The 18,616-nt window shown below is 50.7% G+C and overlaps 6 protein-coding genes across 6 annotated transcripts; 2 read left to right on the forward strand and 4 right to left on the reverse strand.

The window, feature by feature from the left end:
* Window positions 1-805: 805 nt before the first annotated feature.
* On the reverse strand, window positions 806-3,430 carry N7496_001255 (zinc metalloproteinase family protein; the record flags this gene model as incomplete). Its single annotated transcript, XM_056694186.1, has 5 exons — window positions 806-902; window positions 983-1,109; window positions 1,159-2,899; window positions 2,960-3,055; window positions 3,137-3,430. 5 exons carry the CDS (start codon window positions 3,428-3,430, stop codon window positions 806-808), a joined length of 2,355 nt encoding a protein of 784 aa, XP_056560915.1.
* A 2,419-nt stretch (window positions 3,431-5,849) lies between these two features.
* N7496_001256 (uncharacterized protein) lies at window positions 5,850-7,104 on the forward strand (the record flags this gene model as incomplete). Its single annotated transcript, XM_056694187.1, has 2 exons — window positions 5,850-5,912; window positions 6,139-7,104. The coding sequence occupies 2 exons, from the start codon at window positions 5,850-5,852 to the stop codon at window positions 7,102-7,104; spliced, it is 1,029 nt and encodes a 342-aa protein (XP_056560916.1).
* Window positions 7,105-8,108: 1,004 nt separating this feature from the next.
* On the reverse strand, window positions 8,109-9,725 carry N7496_001257 (F-box domain protein; the record flags this gene model as incomplete). The annotated part of the gene is made up of 2 exons (XM_056694188.1): window positions 8,109-8,543; window positions 8,607-9,725. The coding sequence occupies 2 exons, from the start codon at window positions 9,723-9,725 to the stop codon at window positions 8,109-8,111; spliced, it is 1,554 nt and encodes a 517-aa protein (XP_056560917.1).
* Window positions 9,726-10,203: 478 nt separating this feature from the next.
* On the reverse strand, window positions 10,204-12,747 carry N7496_001258 (putative DNA ligase I; the record flags this gene model as incomplete). The annotated part of the gene is made up of 1 exon (XM_056694189.1): window positions 10,204-12,747. The coding sequence occupies one exon, from the start codon at window positions 12,745-12,747 to the stop codon at window positions 10,204-10,206; it is 2,544 nt and encodes an 847-aa protein (XP_056560918.1).
* Window positions 12,748-12,900: 153 nt separating this feature from the next.
* On the forward strand, window positions 12,901-15,610 carry N7496_001259 (RINT-1 family protein; the record flags this gene model as incomplete). Its single annotated transcript, XM_056694190.1, has 5 exons — window positions 12,901-13,047; window positions 13,124-13,371; window positions 13,431-13,736; window positions 13,800-13,944; window positions 14,000-15,610. 5 exons carry the CDS (start codon window positions 12,901-12,903, stop codon window positions 15,608-15,610), a joined length of 2,457 nt encoding a protein of 818 aa, XP_056560919.1.
* A 211-nt stretch (window positions 15,611-15,821) lies between these two features.
* Window positions 15,822-17,574, reverse strand: N7496_001260 (pyridoxal phosphate-dependent decarboxylase family protein; the record flags this gene model as incomplete). The annotated part of the gene is made up of 2 exons (XM_056694191.1): window positions 15,822-17,462; window positions 17,530-17,574. 2 exons carry the CDS (start codon window positions 17,572-17,574, stop codon window positions 15,822-15,824), a joined length of 1,686 nt encoding a protein of 561 aa, XP_056560920.1.
* Window positions 17,575-18,616: the final 1,042 nt, after the last annotated feature.

The following is an 18,616-nucleotide window of genomic DNA, read 5'->3' on the forward strand; positions in this document are numbered from 1 at the left end:
GCCCCAGCCAAGCACTAGTGGCGAATCTCGAGCGGATACCTTTTGCTGTTTTGCCGTGGCGCCTAAATGGGGGAAATACTATTGTAGGTTGGTTACTATGTCACTATAATTGAGTCATTTGAAGGATCAATCAATGATCCATGGGTGTGGCTGTGTCGGTTGATGTGTAAGATGACCTCAATGCTTAATATACTTCGTACTCTACCGTCTTCTTTTATGCCAGCAATGAAGGGCGATGACATTGAGATTACGTGGAGCGGCTCGTATTGTATGTGAGATGCTCGAGCCGGAGGTGGCGAGGGCAAACAGCCGTATGGTGGTATGGCTTACTATACATGCTCGACGAGCCAGGGTATCTTTGACAAGAACTGAGCGCAATGCCCGTTCTCTGTTGATATTAACTATGTATAACCGGTCTAGCCAAATTATATGAATGTCCCTTATACAAAATGCTCCCAATACAGTCAACATGGCCCTTGCCACGAATCAATCATCCGTACACTCGATGACCATGTAGGAGTGTCCTCGAATGCGCGTTGAACCCACCGAGAATGAGAAAGGAAATAGTACAACAAATAACTGCCATCAAACACCGTCCTCCACAACGCCTGTCAGAAAAGAAAAGAAGCATATAAACAAAGGCACCTGGAGCCTCACAGAACCGCGTGTATATGCGCTGGCCAACCCTGAGCCAGCCTTGTTTTAGAAAATGTCGATCCTATCAGGGGAGACGAACGGAAAAAGGGGGAAGAAAGAGGATATGTGTCTCCGAGTCACGCTTAGGATATCAATAGATAGATCCCGTTCAGTGTTGAATGATGAGCGAGAACCCATCGATCCAGGGTCCACTAGAGCCTGCGACTCCAGCAATCTTATAACCAAGAGGTGGAATCAAGGTGTGACTGTAGAAGTTGGCGTTGGTTAGCATCCGCATGTGGTATTGATTCTGATCGATGTCTCCATAGAAAGGGGATTGTCTTACCCTGATCCGCCATTGGCATTACCATAGATCCCAGATTTTCTCCCTAGGCTGGTGAGAATCTCAATTCCATCAATCCAGAGTCCAGCTCGGACGTAGAAACCAAGCAAAATCTCGCCACGGCGGGTATCTAGTCAAGTTAGGAATTGGTTTCTCAAACAGGCTCTGGAAATGCTTACCGAGTACAAACTCATCTCCCCCGGGCTTCCCACCACGCTTGCCAAATAGTTGGCTGGTCATGTCTTCGTAGCAGAACTCAATGCCATCCACCGCAGATCCATGATATACTTTAATAGACGTCAAAAGCTTCGTCTTGATAAAGGCACATTCCAAGAGTAATTGCTCGGGCTCACTGCCCTCCATTGAAGAGCGCCCAAGCTGGCCACTCTTGTAGCCAGACTGGTTCTTGGGAAGCTTGACCAGTGAGTTCTTGGACTTGAGAGCGCTGACATCCTCCACAGTGTAGCTTCCCAGATTACCGGAGAAGACCACCATTCGGATCTTCTTTTTCTTCTCCTTCTCCGTGCCAAACACTTGTTGCCTCAACTCGGTCTCGGTGATGGCGACTTGCTTGGGCAAACCGTTGCCGCTGGACTCGCTGTTGATGTATTCAATGAAATGGTGGCAGACATTATCATCCTCGGCGTACAGCTCCACAAATGCAATGCCAGAGGAGGCCGTAAACAGAATCTTCCCATTCTCCACAGGCCACACCTGGACACTCTCATCGTTGCTCACCGAAGTATCGCTGGGAAGTCGGAAGCAAGGGTGGAAGCGGAAACGAAGCGCATCCAAGCGATGCCACCCACACTCGTCGTTTGGTAAACAGACCTTCATGCCTTGTGTCTTGGTGCGAGTGCAGAACGGCTCTTTAATCAAGAAAGAACGATTCAGACGCACGTAGTCGCGAAGCATGACGCCAGATTCTTGGTGCGGGCACCCAAAGAGATGTCCTACTTCGTGCAAGTGTGCTCCAATTCCAAGGTTTGCAGACTCCCAGTTAGATCCAGCATCGCCGCAGTCGTTAGCCACGTAGTTGGTGTCCGTCCGAGTGCAGTCTGAGAATGCATCGACTACCTCCTCAAGGCAAGAGGGGTAGCTCTGAAGGCAGTGGGACCCGAATATCGCCATCTTGATATCATCATCTCCTGATCCTAGAGCAGCGTGACCGGTAATGGTCTGAGCTTGTGTGTCCCAATGAGAATCCAGCAACAAGACAGAAACGTATTGTTTTTGACCGGGTTGTGGGTTGAAATGCTTGCGCACAGCGTCCTTGGCGATATTGAACAACTCGTCCTTCTTCTTCGCCGCATCATACTGCTGCGCGATGTTGAGATCCCGTAACTCTGCTACCGTTTTCTCGGTACGGATGACGTGAATCTTAGCCTCGTTGCGCATCTGTTGAACGGCCGAATCTCGTCGACTGAGAGTGCCCGACTGCCATTCCTCCTCAAAGCGGAAGCAACGCCGGCCCAGATTGTTGCGGAACATTTGCTCTCCCGTGAATGCTTGCCATAGATACGCCGCCGTTCGATACTTTCGCAGTGCCGTTTCCAGACCATTTCCTTCGCGCTCCACTCGCTCGGGCACTGCGTCATATGTTCCGTCCGAATCCTTGCCGAGTAGTACGACCAGATGCAATGGCGGGGAATTGACCAGGGGGAGATAGTTGATGCAAATCCAGGTCGAGTGGATTACCGGTTGAGTGCTTCCAGAAGACAGCTTCGGCGACACGAAATCGAAACGTAGGCGATTGGGACCGGGGGCAAGGTGAACGAGGGTCTTGAAATGGGATGCCGTGACGGGCCAGCCGATCGACGGGAAGTTATCTTGGTGATGGTAGACGGTGATACTTCCGTCCAATGGATGCTGTCGCGGATCTCCAATCTGGCCATAGATCAGTAGGACTTTTTGGTGGACCTATAGGACAAGATTGTGAGCTTTCGCGATACTCTATGAGGTCATTCCGAAGTTACTGACCCACGAGTTATCGGCGATCGAAATTATTCTTGGCGCATAAGGCGAGCTTGGGGTCGGTGACCGGTATACCCCATTGATCGACGAAGATGAGCTTCCCTGTATGAATAGAGCTCTGGCATTAGCTTTCGGGGCTTTCCAAGCCTTCTCCAAGAAGCTTCAACGGGGAGCGGTGCATACCACGACGCTGTTCCGCTGTGAATTGGTCACGAAAGGCCCCGGTCGTTGCGGAGGGGAAGCCAGCGGGGTGCTAATGGAGCTGCCGTCATTGGACTCGACCAAAGAGGGGAGATTGGGAGAGGAGAGGGTCGGTTTGATCGATGAGGGCGGAGTAATAGAGGCATGAGACGAGGTGTCAATCGTTGAAGAGGATTTTCCGGATACCACTTCCACCTGATGCGAGGGAGTTTTCGACTCGGCCGCAGTATGGAAGCTAGCTTTAGAGCGTCGGCGTAGCTGCTTCAAGAACGACATGATGGGCGGAGGACGAGTGTCCGTATGGTACCAGGAGTGATGTGAAGGCTAGGAACTTCTCACCAGGAGAAGAACCAGCAAATCTTGGGGTAGCTTCCGTAATTGGAGGCCAACTGGTGTGGAGGGGGAGGAGGAAGTTTGGGAGGGCGTCAGGAACAGGAGAGCGCGACCGTTTGCGGCGGGTGACGACGCCGCTGGAGATTTCGCCCCGTAAGAACCGGAGATGAGCAATTGGGGGAGATTATTAGGAGAGGAGGAAGGAGGATAGAAAAAAAAAGGAGACAATAGAAAAAGGGAGAGAGACTTTGAAGATGTCAAATCCAACGATTGGAGAGAGAAGAAAAAAAAGCCACCAAAAATAATAGTAGAAGCGGAGCAAGAACAAGCTTGGTCGTGGAAGTTAGTAGTTTTAGCTTGCCTTCAAATTAATTTGAAGAGTCCTGTAGTACGAAGAGACAGAGACTGCTTTGAACAGTCTTCAACTCGAAACTACTAAACAGGCTCGAACCAAAACTCACCAGCTCGACAAGGAAATCTCAGGCAAGCTAAAGCTATACTTAGCACGCGCCCCCAAAAGGCCCTAAGGTGGGCTCCTATCAGCCATTACGTACCTCTCCCCCCTCTCAGCCGTTCAAACTCAGACACGACAGGCCTATCGCTCTGTTACCATTAGGAGTCGCAATGTTTCACCGGTGGATCGTGGATGATCGCCCTAACGCTCCTAGTTCGGACGCTAGATCTGGGCTAACCATCGCATACCAAGGCATGGACCAAGGCCCCGTGGACGGACTCCTTGTTTTTGTGGCACGTTGGTTGCTTTTTGTACTATTAATGCGTGGCCGTTCGAGGTCTTATCCTTTATCATTCTCATATCAGACTGGTCCACTGACTTCCTGCAGAGAAATCCAAAACCGCCCGGCTCCTGCGCCATTGCCGCTGTCGTGATACTTTCCTACAGAGCTCTTTAGTTCCCAACCGATAACCCCAAAAACCTGCTTGACTGGCCAGCTATGCTGCATTTTCAGATCTTCAAAGCTGCTTGGCCCAGAGTTTACCTCTTCTCTTAGCGTACAACTTTCTCCGTCTCAGCCTTGATTTCTTCCAAATCCATCTCCCAGCCATTTTGGTCAGACTTGGTCGGGCGGGTCCTGGAAATCAAAGCCAAGTGGCCATCTACTCGTATTAGTTTGCCGCAAGACACGCGATCTGTGCATATCTACCAGGTTGGGGGCAAGTATTCTTGTCCTCCGTACATATACACTCGGGACAACAAAGGACATGGCCATGGATGATGCCCATCAGGACGACCCGACTAGACTGAAAATGCCGACCCCGCTATTCCGAGCCGCAATGGCAGGGGTTTGCTTTGCTTCTAACAATTATTCACAGGCAATTTTTTTTCTCTCCGATTACCCCCCTATCCTATCTTCTCGTTGCTCAGTGACATTTCACAGCAAAAACAAAACACTACGAATCCAATTTTGAGCCAGGAACCAGATGGTTTCCAATACCTTTCCGGCGACTTCAACGTCACCAAGATCCCCAGCATACCAGACTGAGGACGCATCTATGTGGAGGACAGAATTCCATCTCCTTTTTTTTCACTAGGAGATCTCTGAGTGATGACATCGTGCAAAGGTGCCCGAGTGTTAGGTCCAATCACGATAGGTTACCAAGTACGGATATATTAAGTGGAGTGGAATCTTGGTCGGCATGCCAGTCCCACATGTAAAAAGGAACTGAGGCAACGAGGTTGGCCCAGGAATCCGCCATGGAAAACTCATTTCCATATCATATCGGAGCTTGAGGAGCTCGGAATTGGTGGATGTGGGGCAACTAAAAGAACGAGGCTGGCGAGCGCCGCTAGTCCCGCTAGAGAACGAGATTGATTTTTCTTTCGAATTCGACGTGTCAGAGTCAAAAGGCCAGATCAAAATGAGAAGACAATTATCTAGGGTAGCTATCTAACAAGGAAGTGGCAGTCAACATTGACTAGAGCACTGTAGTTGGGGGAGTATACTCCGTAGAGGAGATGTTGATGTAGGAAGCCCTAGGAAGAGAGTTCCACGGGAAAACACGATCGCGTGCAAAACTGCGCGGCACGCGTTTTGCCCGTCACTTTTCAGCTCTTCACCTCTTCCCCTCCCCCCACGCGCTACCACCACGATCTCGCTGTCTTTCCCCAGATCCTTGTGTAAACCTGCAAGATCTGTATCCTCTCCTCCCTTCTTTATCTCTCCCCCCCCCAATTTGTCCCGTCAATTCTCGGCCAAAGTGGCCCCGTTTTTATTCTCGCCAATTGGGTCTCGCCCTGCCTTCTCACCCGCCCTTGCAGCGACACTACCCAAGCCTAACTCTCAGCAAAGACCATCTCTTTCCCTGCCTTCGACTTTCTTTCTTTTAACCCCCATTGCCCACCATGACCCTGCCGTCGCAGCCTGGCTCGGCAGAGAAGGCTATTCGAAAACTTGATATTGCCCAGGTAAGAATGCTTTTGCTGGAGAAAAAAAATATCTACCTGGAAAAACACATCAAAAACCCAGAGAGCATCCAAGTGGATCATCTCTGTCTGGGGTGCAGATTGCATCCAGACTGTCAGACCCCAAGCAATGGCTCGGCAGGGGCAAACATCTAAATCACTGCTCAAAGATGCTCCGTCTGAGCTACGAATCAATCCAAGCTAACCCAGATGGCCCTCTCTCTCATAGGTTTCTCTGAGTCTACAGGACCGATTGGGCCTGGCCAAGCTCAAGTACCAACATGGCCGGATTCATGGTTTGATGCCGCCGATGGACAGCAGTGACAAGCCCTCCGACTCCTCATCCGACTTCTCTCGCAGTCGGTGCGAGACTCCCATGACCTCCCCTCCCCTCCGAGCCGCAACCTATTCCAAAGAGCTGCCTCGATCAGCCCGCAATAAGCATGCCGTCACCTTCAATTCCCGTGTGATGCAGCCCATGCTCTCGGCCAGCCGCAAGCGTGTCCGTTCCGATTCTGATACCGAGCGTCCAGCCAAGGCACCTCGAGTGTCGTGGAAGAGCTCCCACCAACTCCCTGCGTCGTCTCCGGGTCTCAATCGCCATATGCCATCCCGTCGAAACCCTGCCCCTTTCATGTCCGAGGCAACTATTCCGGAGTTGTCTTCTCCTGCATATCATGCCCCCTCCGATGAGGAAAACGACCCCGACCTGCCTATCCACAGCTTCCAGCATGTGGGCTCCATGGTGGGCTCCTCGCCGCCTCGGACTCCGCCTCCTAAGCATGCCCGTCTCTCCCGGACTGACCGTCCCTCTCAGCATGAGGATGGAGCAGATCTGCTTCTATACCTCGCCAATTCACCTACTCCGGCCCGCGTGGCAGCAGGCTCGCACCATGCATTCCCACCGTCCACTCCTCCCAGTCAGCATGCAGTTCTTCCGACGCTGACTCCCAACCTGGGAACCCCCGGTCAGCAGTTCAACTTTGCCGATTTTGTCAATGTGACCCCCAGTCCTGCTCAGCCTGCTTGGGGTGGCCGTACTCCGGGCAATCCAGGTCGCACACCTCTTTCTACCAAGGATGCTCGCAAGCGATTGAACTTTGATGCTCTCGTTCCACCCAGTACCTCGAGTCCCCGCATTCAAGGCAAGGGGACCGGACTGGCTCTGCAGCTTGGCGGCGAGCTACGGCCTTAGATTAGACCGCTCGTCTCGCTAGTCCTTCCATTCTCCGCCTATGCCCATCGGCTTCTTTTCCTTCACCACCTCCCCTTTATGACGGCTTCACGATTCTGTTATGTTCCACTCCACATTTGCGGTGTTCAGTCTCCTTTGTAATTCTCTTCTGTCAGGACCGAGGACCTCATCCATCTTCCCATTGAGACAACCCTCGAATTAGCCTCCCTTCCACAGCACCTTCTGTCATCCTGCATCCATGGCGTTTTCCTATTTCTAATGTCTTTTTTTCTCTGCACGGCCCCTAGCCACCTATTCTTATTTTCACCTCCACGAATGATACGTCTTCGAATCCTTTGCCCTCGCACTTGTTTCGTGTGTTTTCTTGGCGTCTCTTCTGCCAGCATTGCATCCGTGCTTCTCTTTGCATCCAACATGCCTTGTGATGATACTCTGCACCCTCTATTATTATCCGCTGCCTCTCATGACCAGGCTTCCTAATCTAGTCCAGCCCTGTGGTTGGGCCAAATTCGAGAATGATGCCGAGTTCGAGTAATGTAGAATAGCACCGTGTGTATAGTGTCGATAATGGGCACAGTGTCAAATATTCTTTGAGTTCCTTGTAAACGATTCGTATAGATTGGCCTATCGTATAATGCAATATACAACCCCCGGCTCGCATGTATTATTGATCTTTGTCACGGTAGTTCCTTTCCCGCTATAGTTTATGCTTGAAGATCCTAAGCGTAATTTGAAAAGCGCACAAGTATCAAGTAGATAGACTGCTCTCTATGCCACTCTGCTCACATAATGGAAGACTATAGTGTTAGGATTCTACGGGAGGCGGAATACGATGAAAGTAGCAGTTGCGGGTAGATTCTTAAGTTTCTACTGATAGAAATTGATGGTAATTGTATGGATAGTAACTACACAATAACAAATTGCAACTGATCATTTTTGCACTTGATGGCCGCCATCCCTGGGAATCTTTGAAAAGCCATTGAACAAGCAAGTGTGCACTCTCATCACGAGTCGGCTTCACTGGAATCCTCATCCTCATCCTCCTGCTCTTGCTCCTCCTCCTCCTCGTCATCATCATCATCATCATCATCATCATCATCATCATCATCATCATCATCATCATCATCATCATCATCATCATCATCATCATCATCATCATCATCATCATCATCATCATCATCATCATCATCATCATCATCATCATCATCATCATCATCATCATCATAATCCTCGTCATCTGAAAAAGGAGACATCCTATGGTCCTCCTCCTCCACAAATAACACGCCCGCCCGACTGATCTTGGAGGACACTTTGGCAAAGATTTTCTCATATAGCCTGGTCGCCTCCGCAGTCAACGTCAGATGAATCTCCTGGAGGCAAGGCGCCAGATGCTTTAAGGTTGTAAAATGCCGAAACATGACCGCGAGAGCATCCGCTTCCTAGTCCGTGCCGTAGGCGTCGAATGCAAGGTGTGTGAGCGAGGCTGGTATGAAGTCCCGAACGAGGGATCGGGGGTTTCTCGGCAAACCAGCTTCAAGATTGCATAACACAGTCTCCAGGGGCAGTTCAAGCCTTTTCAGCTTCTTGAAGCCACGCATTGACGCTTGTCCAGGTGCGATGGAAGTGCCAACTGCATCGCTAAGGGTGATGCAAAGGTTCACGAGGTGATTCCCAACGATTTGCTCGATTGTCATAACGAATTTGCAGAGATCCCAGTCCCTCCACGAATCCTCTTCTATGAAAGGCGTGAACCTGAGGGTTTTGAGGCGTGGAGTTCTTCGGAGGAAGTTCGACAGCTCAACTTCACTCATAGAAGCGTTGTACAGCCAAACCGTTTCCAGATTCGTGTATTTCAACGCGGCCTCTGAGTAGGTACCACCTTCGGAACACATGCCTGTAAACCATTGGACGTGCGGCAAGGCCAGGAAACAATGCATTGAGTCTAGATCGAATCTGTGTTCTGCACCGCCACTCATTACAACTTGAATCACTTTAGCAAGACTGGTGCTGCCGTCGGGGTTATGTCGAGCGTTCGAAATAACAGTCTTGATGAGTTTGTCAGTTGTAGCTTCTGGTTTCCACCGCTCAGGTAACCAGAGAACCTCCGCATTTGGAATAAGTGTCAACAAAAAAGCGGCAGCGTGCTGCGAATATCTCGCCGCATTGAAATCTTTCTCAATGACAGCATAGTATTTCTTCCAGTCGAGGCCTGCCTGTTTCAAGACCGCGGAATCGGCAAGAAGTCGTCTCACAGCTTTGTCCCGAGACTGATCCGTTACCAAACTCTGGTTTTCACCCTCCAATAGTTGATTGTCCCAGCGAAAGTCCGCCATGTGAATGTATTGTGCCACGATAGGCTCCACGGCGATTATTGCGATCAGGTTGAACGCCGAGCTGATTGTGTTGGGAAGTGGGTGGCGTACCGTTCTACCCATGTGCTGTTTTGTTCTGTTGTACATGAAATCCTGAAATTTCTGACGCAACGTATTGTGGTGCTCCACAAATGGGGCACATAAAGATTGAAAGTGCTTGCAGGTTAATGCCAGATTGTCGAAGCCCTCTGGTAAGGAATATGTCACGATGAACACGAGAAGCTCGTTCGGTAGATCCAGGAGCTCCATCTTGCTCAGTTAAACAGTCACAAGGCGGAGCAGTGTGAAATAATTGTCTCGACTGTCAAAATCGTTGCTGTTTGACCGAGGCAGGTTGATGTGAGAGGGTTGATGGTTGCTCTGCTTTTAAGATAAGTCACTATCACTGTAAGAATAAATACCTGGCGACACGACTCACTATCACGAAATGAAAGGGATTGCGAGGTCAGAATGAGCAGGGATTGGAAATGATGGACGGGGTTGACGGTGAAGAGAGAGATGGAAGAGAGAGAGAAAGAGGGAGGGAGGAAGGATGAGAGATTTATTGACCGATTGATCGTTTGTTAAGAGTCCAGATTCAAACAATGCCTGAGTGCTCCTTTCTTGTTCATGAAAGGATCAACCCACCCGCGAAACATTGTCCAGTTAGTGGACACCTTAAGTAAATAAGCCTTCAGATAGGTATATTTTCAATTGGATTGTTCCGTGTATGTAGGTCTATTCTTCATCATTCTTCCTGCCATCCTAGTTGCTCTTCTCCACCATCCCCATCCCCTTGAGCCTTCGCTTTCTCCCCCTGCTTCCTCCATAACAACGCCAAATAGTCCGACGTAGTAGCCTCATCAATCGACTTATCCTCCCGGACCTTCAAAAATCGAGGAAACCGTAAACTCAACCCTCGCTCTTCACTCACCAGCCCAATCGCCGCCGGATACGTTGGACTAAGCGTGATATCTGCAAACGCCATCTCCCATACCTCCTGCGGCTCGAACCATACGTCCGGTTCGCCGTGGTAATCCACATAACTGGGCCGGGAGATGACGTTGTGACTCCCCGGCGCATACTTGTCTTTGTTTGCCTGATAGAATTTGTCCGTGAATCCGGACATGCATTTGGTTACTGCTTCGAGGATGCCGGTTTCCGGGTTGCGAACGGCGAGGAGGATCGGGGACCACCATTTGGCTTTGCGGCCGTTGCCGTGCCAGCCTGCGATGGGGATAAGGTCGAGGGTTTCCGAGGAGGCGCTATAGTCTTTCTTGACTTTGAGCCAGGATTCGAGGCGTTTGTCTGGTTCGTAGGAAGAAAGGAGAGCTTTACGTCGAGTTCCTTTTTCTTTTGGGGGTTTGGTGCCGTTGTTGACTTCTGGTGGTTCGGGTGGATTGCCGTCAATATCGGCTGCAGCTGTCACATCGGCGTTTTGAATGGTGTCATCGGCCCTGGTGGTGTTGTCTAGGACTTTGACCATAATTCCCTCGCATTTGGCATCGGTAGCGCCTTTGAAGAACTCCAGAACAGTGTCGGAATCTGCAGACGTTGCATCCAGACTTTTCACCCAAGTGAACCTGTTTGGTATCTCGACGAACAGACTCCGGAGTAGCTCGCGACGTTCTCGGAATGGTCGATTCAACAACGGTTCCCCATTGAGATACATGAGATCGAATGAGAAAAGGCACACGTTGACGGTGATGGCTCCGATTTCCACATTCTTCTTTGCGCGATTCGTGAGTGTTTGGAACGTCTTCAAATCTCCGGTTTCGCTATCCACGGCAACCACTTCACCCTCGAGAATGAAGCTGGACACACTTTCTCCACGGATTTGTGGCACTAGAGATACCAGGTCTGGGTATTTCTCGGTCATGAGCTCGAGGTGTCGAGAAAAGATCGAGACCTTGCCCGTTTCGTCACAATGCACTTGAGCGCGTTGCCCATCATATTTGTATTCGCAGCTGAAATCTCTCCCTTGTAGCTTCGTCAACATATCCGCGAGGTCGCGTGTGATGCTTCCCAGCATCGGCCTCAGTGGAATATGCAGTACCAAGCCGCAGCGAACGAGAAGCTCTTCGGTCACGCCGGCGTCTAAAAGACATGGTACGAGGTCATTGTAGTCTGGATGCCTTGCATAGGATGCTTTGACAAGTTCTTCCGCGTTGTTGTAAATCTCGGCGAGCTCGTCTTTCTTCAGCCGAGCCAACTCATCTCGCGGCCGAATCGAATATTCAGCACCCTCGGGTTTTGAGTAAAGGAATGCGCGGGCAAGGGCAATCAGCATGGTAGTTTTGACGGCTCCGATTCGCAGGTTCTGAACCAAAGTTCTCACAATGTATCGGCTCTCCTCGGCGCCTCGCGTATCCTGCAGTAGTTTCTCAACGATCCGCTGCTTGGCCTCTTGACTACCAGATCCTTTACTAGTAGCTATCTTCAGTAGTGACTGGTACACGCCTTTGATTTTGAGCGGCTTCGGCTTGGCCAATGTAAATGCCTGCCGTTTCTTTGCTTCAAATGCGACATCACCTGCATCACCATGTTTATTATAGAGAGTTTTGAGGCCTTGGTTGTCAAGGCCGTATATTTTCTTGAGAGCTTTGGAGATGGAAGAGCCTCCAAGTCCTAGCTCTTTTTCATCATATGGCGGTGTAATCGAGTTGGTTGCTAGCCAAACCGCAGGAAGCAGGCTGGACGGGTCTCCCTCGATCAATACTCGAAGGAAATTGACCAATGTATCAACAATCTTGATCCTGCTGGTGGTCGCATTGGCAAGCACGAATGCCCTTGTTAGCAACGCGTACGAGGCGTTGCCACCCTCAGCAGCCCAGTGCGACCGTAGTTCGGCCGCGTATTTGCTCGCGTCGAAGATTTGCGGGCTTTGATCAAACGGAATAGCTAGTGATACTGTGTCTTCCGAGCCCGCAGATGATTGCAGAGATAGCGTATTCTTCCTTGGTGTCGATGGAGCTGCTGGAGTTGCATCTACCGGTATCGTAGGCGCTGATGGCAATGTTTTTGGCTCAGAGTCTTTATCAATGTGATGATTCGCGTATGTATTAGAAGCTGCACTTTCTTCTTCGTTCCATTGTGCTTGGAGTTGTCGCGCCAAAGCTTCATCAGATAAGGTCTGTTCTGTCACCTCTGGCTCTAGCTCTGGTGCTGGCTCTGGCTCCGCCTGCTTCGCTTTCTTGGTCGCTTGCCCTTTAAAAAAAGACTCAATACTGCGCGTCTTCTGGGACGAGGATTCTGCGCCATTCCTCTTGCGCTTTTTAGCCGGACTGGACATGATTCATGGCGTGGACGTGTGCAGCGAAAGGAGCATGAAGTATGTTGCCTCTGGAGCTGCGGCGCGGAACCCCAGACGTACGTCAGTCCGCAAAGGCGGAGATCGATCAATCGCGACACCGTTGCGCTTCCGCCATTATTTTCCTCCACAACCATGGCGCCCCCCACGTCCCTGTCCTCGCACGAGCGGACAAGGGTGGAGGACTACTTGAATGATAAGATCCAGGTCTCGGCCGATCTTGAGAGCCTCGACTCGCTGCTCTCCAGCCTCCGCGCTCAACAGGAGCTTCAACGGAAGCAGGTACCTTGCCTGACCCCCCTCCGTCTCGAACGGCGGCTCTCCACTACCATAGGCGACTAACAAACCGGGCAATCAGCTAGCAGAGGCGCACGAAGCACTCTCGAATGCGACAAAAGCTTCCAACGACCATGCTGAGGCCACCCGCAAACGTGGCGAGGCATTTGCGGCAGAACAGGCGGACATCGATCGCCGACTAAAGGCCATTACACAATCGGAGACGAGTGATGAGGCAGTGCATCGGCTCGAGAAGAGCATGGAGAGGCTTCAGCGTCTGGAGATCTCCAAGGGATATGTGCAGCTGCTGAAGGAGGCCGAGGAATTGAGGTATGATTCGCAGATGGGATGACAATGGTAATGGACGGTCACTGAAGACTACTATACAGCAAGGAAGCTCTTGCCAGCATATCCTCCGACCCCCGTGCCGCGTTAAAGCCGTATGCCCGACTGCGCAGTATCGTCTTGTCTCTGAAGGAAGCTCAGCCTGCCGCCGAGGGAGCTGCCCCACATCTCATCAATTACACGGAGAAGTTGGCGTGCGCCTTGCGACAGCAACTAAGGAAATTCTTCGGCGATCGACTGCAAAAGACATTGGAGGCTTTGAAGTGGCCGACGCGAGAGTTGAATATTACCGATAAGCTGCTCGCTCAATGGAAAGACGACGTTGAGCTCTTGATCGATTTACAAATGCCGTATGTGGATTGGCATGGCGTCGCTTTACCTACACTTGGGATTTTCTCTAATAATGCCGCTAGGGAACTACAAGCTCGCGATGTTTTGGATACTGGTCACAGCCTTGAGCCGCCGGTCCTCTTCCCATTGGAAGTGATGGTACATCCTCTAGACCTGCGGTTCAAGTATCACTTTAGCGGTGACAAGCCTACAAATAGACTTGACAAGGTGACTACATTTGCCCCCTTTACGCTCCACAGCTTCTAACTCTACACTTGTTCAGCCCGAGTATTTCCTTGCGCACATCATGGACCTAATCAGCCAATTCGGCGGATTCTTTACATCCTATTTGCAACCAATCCTCGACGAAAAGGCTCAATCTGGCGGCCCAGATTTGGAATGGAACTTCTATAATGCTCTGCATGCGTTTATCACGGCTCTGCTTCCAATGCTGAGACACAAGATCGAAAGCTTCATGCCTCAAATCGCAAATCACCCCCAATTGCTTAGCCATTTCGTTCACGAGCTAATGAACTTTGACAACGACCTGCGAGAAACGTGGAATTATCTACCGGATCCTTATGCCGAAGACAACTGGAAAGGGATGACGTGGGAAGTTCTCACCAAGCAAGGGTGGTATGATCGCTGGCTTCAGGTGGAGAAAGACTTCGCTTTGGCTCGATACCGAGATATTATCGACACGCCGGACAGTGGTGAAATTGACTATGACGGTGTTGAGCTTACTGCAACCAAACCTACTAAGGCCGCAATTCGGGTGAACGACCTCCTCGAAACCATCACCGAGAGATATCAGCCATTGTCTTCCTTCAGTCAAAAGTTACGATTCCTCATCGACATCCAGATTACCATCTTCGATCAGTTCCACGAGCGCCTCCGTGAGGCTTTGGATGCCTACCGGACCATGACATCCGCTCTTGGCCGTACAGTCCAGGGAGCTGACGGGCAGGCTAGCGTTGAAGGCGTTGCGGGCCTTGAGAGGCTCTGCCGGGTGTTCGGTAGTGCCGAATACCTCGAGAAGAAGATGGAGGATTGGAGCAATGACGTTTTCTTCGTGGAACTCTGGTCCGAGCTCCAAGATCGAGTGAAACTGAACCGCGATGGTGGCCGTAATGTGGCAGGTACCATGTCTGTCGCGGAAGTTGCCTCACGCACGTCACCAGCCGTTGCAAATCACGATCCCACCAGTGCCCAGACGTCAGAGGGAGCTCTGTTCGACGAGACTGCCTCCGCATACCGTCGTCTCCGGTTGCAATCCGAATCAATCATTACATCGACACTGGCCTCGAATATTACTACAGCCTTGAAGCCTTACTCCCGTTTGGCGACGTGGGCAACACTCTCCACCCCCTCAGCTGGCGCAACGGCCTCTTCTCTGTCTCTTTCATCCGACCTGGCACATGCCATGCGCACTCTGTCGACTCAGCTCAATTTCCTCGCTCGAGCACTAGGAGTTGCACCTCTTCGGCGCGTCTCCCGCCAGCTTCTTCTCTCCGTCCAGACCTACATTTGGGACAACGTGTTGATGAGGAATAATTTCTCCGAAACAGGTGCTGCACAGCTGGCTAGCGATATCGATCACCTTTGTAGTGTGGTTGATAATGCTCTGGGTGTGGCGGGCCATGTTGGAGGTTCGACGCGGATTGTTAAGAAGCTCAGTGAGGGTCTACGTATCTTGAACCTAAGTGCAGCTGCAGATCCAAGTGCAGAGGATGCGGAAAAGGATGGCATTGCATTGGGACTGTGGGATGTGGAGAAGAGGCTATTTAAGGACAATGAGAGTGCCCGTGCTGTGCTTGCTGAACTGGAGATTGACGGTCTGGCCGAAGCTGAGGCAAGATCTGTCTTGGAGAAGAGGGTGGAGATTGGGAATTAAGAAGGCTGTGTCACGACTTACTTTGGGAGACCCGGGGTTTACACAACTGTTTGGATATATCCTAGTGGCTCTGAATATACCTGAAGGCAACATCAAATTCACAACAAGAATGTAGAACATCTCCGGTTCAGGCTGGTATATATGATGATGTTCTAACACCTCTATAGTGCAATACATAAATCTATCTAAAGGATTTCTATTCAAGACGCAATCAACGGGGATGAACAACGGGACCGTGTCCATGCTCGCCAGGTCGCTTGAGAGGAACGACCGGAGTAGCTGCCGTCAAAGACTCCACAATTGCAGGACCAACCTCCTCAATAGCACGCACAAGATTCTCGACCGTCTCCTTGCTAGTCAATACATTGACCACACAGCGGAAGAACTTGCCATTTCCAACTTCATCGTCATCGCCACTAGGAGGAGCAAAGTCGACCATGAAGCCCTTTCGCACAATCGCATGCGTAATCTGCTCAGTAACCTTGCTATTATTCTTTGCCCGCTGCGTCTCATTCGAGACGACACCTCGCGGGTACACCATTCCCTTGCCCGGTGCGTAGTAGAAGCAAACCTGCAGACAGGGGGGCGGGTTCTCGCTAACGAGGGTGAAGTTGGGGTTTTGCGAGACGAGCGTAGCTAGGTGTGCGGCAACTTCACATGCGTTATCGATCTGTTTCTCATACCCCTCAGTTCCGTAGTATGTCCATCCCAGGAAGAGTTTTAGCGAGTCTGCGCGACGACCACATTGGAGGGTTAGGTCTGCGAGATCCCACACCTCGGGCGAGTCGATCTCTAGTTCGGACTCGTGCGAGTCACCGTTCTGAGTTGGCTCGGTATCCTCGTTGTGGAAGAGATAGCCTGCAGGGAGAGTGTTGGCCCGGTGAAATTGGCGAATGTCCGCAGCTAGCAGATACGAGCATGTCACCGGTACGCCGAGCATCTTGTGTGGGTTGATCGCAATGCTGTTTGCCTTCTCTGAACCTGCCAGCTTATTTCTCTGCTTGCGGGAGAAAATGAACGAACCGCCCCAGGATCCATCGATATGGAACCACAGGTTATATTTCTGGCAGATGACGGCGATTTCGTTGAAAGGGTCGAACGAGCCCATGACCGTTGTACCGGCCGTGGCGTTGACGTAGAACGGTGTTCGGCCTTCACTTTGCGCCTTCTGCACCAGTTTCTCCAACTCAGCTGGGATCATGCGACCCTGCTTGTCGATTGGTACGGGCCAGACGGCCTTGCTACCGAATCCCAGCATCTGAGCAGCCTTCTCAACGCTGTAGTGGCCATGGGCGCTGGTGAAGAGAACAAATTTGTACCCGCCGTTTCCATCCGTCTTAGTTTCCGGGTAGAGGTTGTTGCGAGCAATGACAATGGACGTAGTGTTCGAGGCCGAGCCACCCTGGACTGAAATACCTCCCGCGCGAGGACCGTTCAATCCGAAGAGGTTTGCGAGTCGCTGACCGGTGAACTTCTCAATGACCGTGAGGGCAGGCGAGACTTGATAGACGTGTACGTTGGTGTTCAAGGTTGCAAGGATCAGCTCGGCTGCGACACCGGGGGCGTTTGTTGACGCATACAACTTGTCCAGGAAGCCCTGGTGCCAAGTGTTGACCGAGTACTTCAGGACCTTTTGCAAAACTTCGATCAAGCCCTCCTGCTTGCGGCCTTGCTCGGGGATTTCTAATTGGAGAATATCCCTCAGGTCTTCTGGCTTTCTGTAGTTGACTAGTGATGTTCCTTCCGAGGCCGGATGTCCATTGGTGCCGTTCTGGGTCTTGTTCGCGGGGATCGAGGGTTCGTCTGCGGATCGGATGAAGGGAATGAGAAGGTCCTCGACGGCTTTCAAGAGCTAAGTTGTTCATAGAGCGTTAGCGATGTATCAATGACAGAGCAGGGGGAAGATGTTGAGGACTTACCGTCTGCACCTCGTCGGCGCGACTAGACGGAGAGATTTCGGACATTTTGCTAAACGCAGATCGCAATCTATGAAATGTGTGTGGAAAAGTGACTCGATGAAACCAATTATATATGCGCAAATATGAAAAGATCAAAAATGAATGTAGAAAATAGGAATTGGAGTGTCGCGCATCCACCGTGAAAACCGCCGAAAAAAAGTTTCTCGAAGATCCGATCTCGCCGGAGATGGCGACACTCGCCGAATGCCTGACATCATCGGAGGAGGACCTCGGGAGAATGGAATATACCACGTAAATTGTATACTGTAGGGTGATAGAAAATTTGACATCTACATATCTGCTTATCTCCATTTAATCGATTTGCTGCACAGATTACATGCATGTCAAGCAGCCCTGCCATACTTTGATTTGCTTTTCCTTAATCGCCCCTCCTCCTGTCAAATAATCGAGTGCCCCGCAGTGGGCAATCTTATCGTAAGTCTACTCATTATTGAGGTTAAGCCAGGTTCGGATGAACGTTGTAGCAAGAAGGCAAAAGGTAGATGAAAAATATCTAAAGAAAGGCCTGTATGCAGAAGGCCGGCTAATAGAATAGCAAACGCAATTGACTCGAGGTATAGGATGATAAGGAGGTATGTTATGGCTAATATGAAGCTCCTAAAGGCCTGGGTAGTATTTATACTCAGCTACAATCATTTGATTCCAAGTGATTTGAAATGAAAGTGAATTATTCAATTATACAGTATACTTGATTCCCCAAATTAAAATATGTCTTCACTCCTATGAGATAAATCCTGGTGGGTTTCTGCCTAAAGAGGTGCTGTTTAACTCTGGTCTCCGTTGACCATGACCATGAAGACTTATGGCGTTGAATGGCAGGCAGGATAAAGAGGGGAGAGCAATGCTAGGTACAGATAATATCTCTGCCCACATCATTAGGTCCCCGAATCCTCCAGCAGAGCCAGTTGGCCTTCAGCATTGGAGTGGAACATATTACACCTTCGTCTCCACTGCAGTCGGTATCTTTTTCTCTGTCGCATAGGCTTCAGCGGCACGCTGTTCAGCAACCGTGGTATAGTTCTTGAAC

The sequence above is a fragment of the Penicillium cataractarum genome, assembly GCF_028827025.1.
Source record: "Penicillium cataractarum strain IBT 29864 chromosome Unknown utg000001l, whole genome shotgun sequence".
Taxonomy (NCBI): domain Eukaryota; kingdom Fungi; phylum Ascomycota; class Eurotiomycetes; order Eurotiales; family Aspergillaceae; genus Penicillium; species Penicillium cataractarum.